This window comes from Drosophila obscura, unplaced genomic scaffold (assembly GCF_018151105.1).
Source record: "Drosophila obscura isolate BZ-5 IFL unplaced genomic scaffold, ASM1815110v1 contig_9, whole genome shotgun sequence".
NCBI lineage: Eukaryota > Metazoa > Arthropoda > Insecta > Diptera > Drosophilidae > Drosophila > Drosophila obscura.
In genome coordinates this window covers 182,622-188,556 of record NW_024542883.1, presented here as the reverse complement: position 1 = coordinate 188,556, position 5,935 = coordinate 182,622, and the positions used below count along the sequence as shown (strand labels likewise).

At 44.2% G+C, this 5,935-nt stretch overlaps 1 protein-coding gene across 1 annotated transcript; it reads right to left on the bottom strand.

Annotated features, from left to right (window-relative positions):
* Positions 1-566: 566 nt before the first annotated feature.
* Positions 567-1,704, bottom strand: LOC121405332. Its single transcript, XM_041595994.1, has 3 exons — positions 1,665-1,704; positions 1,115-1,292; positions 567-1,035 (listed from the first exon to the last, which is right to left on the bottom strand). Exons 1-3 carry the CDS (start codon positions 1,702-1,704, stop codon positions 567-569), a joined length of 687 nt encoding a protein of 228 aa, XP_041451928.1.
* Positions 1,705-5,935: the final 4,231 nt, after the last annotated feature.

Below are 5,935 nucleotides of genomic sequence, written 5' to 3'. Positions count from 1 at the left end.
GCTCCTTTCCCAAGGCAAAAATCGAATCGCATCCCAGCAGGCAGCGAATTATACCGGCGAAGAGCCCTACATATTGGCTCATTATTACCATAATTGTTCCGGTGAAGATCAACCACAAAGAGTGCATGGCCCCTAAGGCTCCTGGCAGGCGTGTTAAAGCTAATCCTAGCAAGCAGGTCAGGGCAATCGATGTTACCCACTAATATATCGTATATCAATAACTGAGCCGCAATGGTCCTTCGATCCTCGAGAGAGGAGAGACGCACGAGGCGACATCTGCACTCATAGGACGGCAACGGAACGGAAAGTTGCAAAGGCTGGAGTGCAAAATTCAAAAACTTCCTTTGCAACGGACCGGGGGTTCCAAACCACCGAACCAAGGGAGCGCACAAGAAATGATAAGACAGAGGGTCAACGGGCCCGGGGGGAGTTCAAAGCGTAAGATTTTGCGCGACCCTGAATCTTGTATGCTTCATGAGGGAACGCCAACTGGCGAATATGAGGCCGAACATTGAATACACACTTGCTAAGGACACAAAGCGCTAATGTTAGAAATGAATAAAGACTTAAGACGGATACTGTCGCTTAAAGTTTTGATAGACGGAAGTTTTGTCATCAGCTAAGCAAATGGGCTTGGCTGCTTTAGCGGCAAAGCCTCCGGGGCCGGAAGTAGCCAAATATGGGTCCGACTGCTTTCCGTTTACCAACACAACATACTCTCGCTGCTCCAGATACGACATGAACCAACAAAGCATGCTCGAATGAATCCCCAACCGATGCAGCTTGGCTTCTAAGGCACAGTGGGAGACTTTGTCAAAAGCCTTAGCAAAGTCAGTGTAAGTTACATCGACCTGAGAATGCCTTTCAAAGGCATGTGTGCAAAAATTACTGAAGGCTACCAAATTAGTGGCCGTTGATCTACCCGGCATAAAACCATGCTGATTTGGGCTTATGTACGACTTCATGAGGAAAGATACCTTTTTGGCAATGATTCGCTCAGGAAGTTTTGAGACATTGCTGAGTTTGGCAATGGGTCTATAATTAGAGATACAGTTCTTAGCACCTTGTTTTAAAAACGGGAGTAATAGTGGCAGCTTTCCACATTTTAATAAACCGACCCGTTACCAAAGAATTTTTGAGCAGAATTTTAAGAGGCTCACAAAAAGCAAGATCACAGTTGCGAAGCAGAAAGGTAGAAATGCCATCACTGTCGGGCTTATTCGAGTTGTCGAAATCAGAAATTGCCTCCAAAATGTCCACCTCCGATACATCAAGCGAACCAATATTGACCACTGAAGGGATAGAGTCTAAGACATGAGAATCATGCCAAACTGTGTATGGCTTGAAATTCGAGCTAAAAAAAAGAAGCAACAAGGTTTGCTATGCCACTATCAGTATTTGAGCTCAAGTTACCTAGGTTCATGGCTGATGGAAGGGCGCTCGTCGACCTTTTTAAATTTATGAAATGCCAGAACGACCTGGGATTAAACTTAAGTCCCATTTCAACGTCATCAATATACTGATTATATAAAAATTTGTTTAAAAAATCAAACTCCCGCTTATGCTGCACATATCTGGCCCAGTCAACAGAGTCACGGGTTTTCTTAAATCGTTTAAAGAACTTGTTACGCAGATTCTTATACCTCACAAGACCCTTCGTATACCATGGTAGCCTATACGAGCCACGCACTCTTCTGGAAGCATTATTATCAACAATATTATGAACGGTACGAATGAAAACATTGTAAGAAGAGTCAGCACTAGGATGTGAAAGAACAGAAGCCCAGTTTACGTTTAACATGTCATCCCGTATAGCAGTCAAACTTACATCAGTAAAAATATATTCAAACCCGGGTTCAGACCAGGGCGAGTAACTATAGAATTTAGCTGAGAAGACCATCCGCAGACTGCGGATCAGCGGACCGTACCCAGGAGCCCAGATTAAAATCGCCAACAATGCAAAGATGCTGATGGCCTCGTAGATTACCATATATGTTGGCAATATTCAGCGTGTGCGCCTTGTAGACTTCATAGCTGCTATTCGGTGGAATATACGACGCGCTGATACATAGCTTCTCCGACTGACCGGCCACTGACACACCAACCTGATCCAGGATAGAGTCACCGTCAAGGAGACAAATCGGATCACAGCGTAGGGTGCGTCTGACGGCCACAATGACACCACCTCCTCTCCGACGCTTCGTTTTGGCACAATCTCTGTCCTTACGAAACACTTGGAAAAGGTTGGGATCGAAGTACTCGTTGTCGAAGAAGTTTTCGTTGAGCCAGGTTTCAACCAAGATGATTACGTCGAAATCGCACGTAGAGGTTGCCAAGTAGACAGCCTGAGCCTTAGTGCGCATACCTGCTATATTTTGAAAGAAAATGCGAATGGGTTTGGCCCCGTCCATCAGCATGGTCCCAGAAAGTGGCAATGACGTCCGGCCAGTGGCCACGGGAGCAGGCTCCAGAGCAGCACCAGGCAGTTTCCACTGAGCAACAGGGGCCAGACCCGCATGGGAAGCCTGCCGAATCATCACAGTGCGGATCAGCAGCCCATCCCCATCGAGTAGACTGGGCGGGAACGGTGCTGGGAGACAAATTCTTTCTGAATGTGTTGACAGTGGCGCTGAAGAGAGTGATCCACTTAAAAGCAAGCGCCGGGCTGCTGACTCTCCCCAAGTGTCGAGTGCAGCGCCGACGCAAGCATAGCACACGAAGCAATGTAAAAGCGTTTGTTGTTGTTGTGATGACGATAAATACTCACGCAGTCGAAAGAGAGCGCCAGCAAGAGCATCGCCATCCGATCCAGCAGCAGCCGAGCGAATGCCGCACAAAGCGCAGCGCGAAAAATGCATATGTTGTAGTTGTTGCAACGACGGGGAATACAAATTATGATCCCATAGTCGGTTGCTCACAGCAAAGAGGGGAACAAGTGCAGGTAGAATATTCTGTTGAAAAGCGGCGATCATGAACCCAGAGGCGCCGCTCATTGGGGGTTTTTTGAAGTTGACGGAACTGGACCTTCCTGAGTGGGCGTGGACGTCCGCAACGGTACGATAGCGCGGAGATCTACTGTCGTCAGGTCAGCGTCCGGCCTACTTCTATGTACAAAGCGGGAAACCCTTACCGATACAGGCCAAAACTTGTCATCAAAGACAGCAGCAAATAGATCCTCAGGGACCCCAAGTTTGAAGTTGACAAACTTTAACGAAGATATAACGGCATCTCGCTTGACTAGCTTCACACAAGAAATTTTCGCTACCGGCACCTTAAGTTGTTCGGCAACAAATTTTGCCACCGCCTCTGGCTCCGTCGCGGTAGAAAATTTACCGATATGCATGTATTTGCTACTCTGCATAACGTTTAGCTGCTCGCAGCTCGGAGCAATACCAACAAAACGCTTAGTGTTTTTGTTTCTATTCTTCCTCTCCTTCTTTCTGACCGTGACAAAGCCATCCGAATCCAATGGGAGAGCAGCAGCTGATTCCGGTTCAATGACCGCCGTCGAGGTGGCGGCCACTAGTCGCGGAGACAACAAGTCAGCCGCTGGCATGGGCTTGTTGGCCTCTTTCCTAGTAGGCTTCACCCGCTTAGGATTGACGGAAAGGCCCTGTAAGTTCGACTTGAGATCCGAATAAAGGCTTTCAAGCTTCAGAACCTTATCATTAATTTCATCAATTTTCGAATGCGAGTCATTAGAAACCACACATTTCCACACTGCCATAACAGGTTAGGCAGATTTATTAACAGTTTTACAGCATCAAAGCAACGAAGCTGAGCGGCAGTGACGTCCGAATTGCATTCCGAGTAGTGATAAAGTGACATAGTGAAAACATGTCCGAACGCAGTGAGAGCTGATTGATCATTGATATCCAATTATAGCTCCAATTTTTTCATAATTCTCAATTAGGTTAACGTAATCATCACTCTTGCTGTTACCAAGAATCAGTCAGTCAGTAATCAGTCGCAATGAGTTCCAGGCTGTTTCTTCATTCGTAGATAAAATATTTTCAAATCCATCATCTTTTAGTCGTTTTCGAGTTTAGGGCCATCAAATACGCCTTTTTTAACCTTTGCCAGGTAACTCATCGATCCTCCTTAATTATCCAGGGCTTTAACCAAATTGTTCGTTAGTCCCAGATTAATGTGTAATTGTGGTAAAATAACGTCTTCAAACTGCACGAGAGCTGCGTTGTGGCCAGAGTTTTCTTGACTAATGCTCAGTTCTAGCTCTACTATCCCATTGCCTAGGAAGCAGCGGTATTTTGTGTAACCCCCATGCAATCCCGTTAACATGGCTACGACTTTTAAGCCACACGCGACCTTCCACTGGTGTTCTTTATATTTTTTGATATGTTTCCTTCATATTAACAGCATGGGCGATGCTGCCCATGCCCATGCTTTGCTTTTTAGTGGCGGTATTTCATCTAAAGGACGAGCAGGAAGCGTAAAGCCTGGACCAGGTTGTTTCGGGTAACCCCATTTCATGGATCTCCCGATTCCAGTTATTGTGAATGAACAAAAGAAACATTGAGAGCCGTGAATATCTGGTTTTCTCGACAGCATTGGAGTAAAAGTAACTGTCCATACCTAGGACTCGGTAAAACCAAAATTACAGGTCCTTTTAGTTTCCGACAATCCCATTTTGGCAATTGGAACAACAACATATTGTAAGGTATTTTTCAGATTAAATGTTTCGAGTCGTTTGGGTTAAACGGCTGCAACTTGGCCGTTTATCCATCGATTCTTTCAAACGATACCTTAAACGACGCTTAATTAATGCGTCCATCTAAAACCAAAACTCATGCTAAGAAATATTCAATTTTCGACTTTTCCTGAGTATTAAAAGTCAAAATTTCGGGGAAGAAAATACCGCAAAAAAATTAGAAAATTTGAATTTGAAAGCTTAATATCTTCCAGATGTTAAGATGCAGCTACAAAGTGTCTGGGTCGGATCTATAGCTGCAGAACTGCAAAGTTCTATGAACCAAATATAAGATACTTAATTTATGTGAAAAATGTGAAGAAGCACTACCCCTGAAAAAAAACATGAAAAAATACCAAACTAAAATAAAAATCTTTAAAAAACTAAACCATAAAATAAAATTAAAATTTTTAATCCCGAAATCTATAAGAAAAAGTAATTTTGGGCCACACCGGAAATGTCGTTTCGACTAGTGTACTAATGGCATTTGGCTACAAATTCTTTTCCCTTTTTATACCCGTACTCAAAAAGAGTTAAGGGGTAAAAGTGGATGTGGGCAACGCAGAGAAGGAAACGTTTCCGACTCCATAAAGTATATATATTCTTGATCAGCATCAATAGCCGAGTCGATATAGCCATGTCCATCTGTCCGTCTTGATGAGCGCCTAGATCTCAGAGACTATAAAAGCTAGAGCAACCAAATTTTGTTTCCACACTCATGTGAAATCACACTGCTACAAGTGTATTTCAAAATTTCGCCCCGCCCTCTTCCGCCACAACAAAGGACGAAAATCTGTGGCAGGCACAATTTTAAAGATACGATAAACCTGAAACGCAGTATCGCCCATATCTACCAGAATGCCGAATCTGAATTAGATCGGATCATAATTATAGCCAGAATGAAGAAATTAATTTTCAGTTGCTTCCCTCACCTCCACCCGTGAACCCGTGACCCGTGAAATTTTAGAAGAGTTTTTCTAAATTTAAAAATTACAAACAAAACCGAGTTTTAGTGACTGCAAATCTGTATATTTAACGATGACGAAAAGGGAATACAAAAGAGGGGACATGCGCTCGATTTGGATGATATTTTTCGACTTCTTTTCTTCCACGTTATAAAATCGTATTAAGCCTAACTTATCTAGGGCGCCGAAGCGGGGCGAATTCGCCAAGAGCGAGAGAGAGCTTTATTGCGCTCCCGCTTCGCCCTAAACTATCTTACATCAG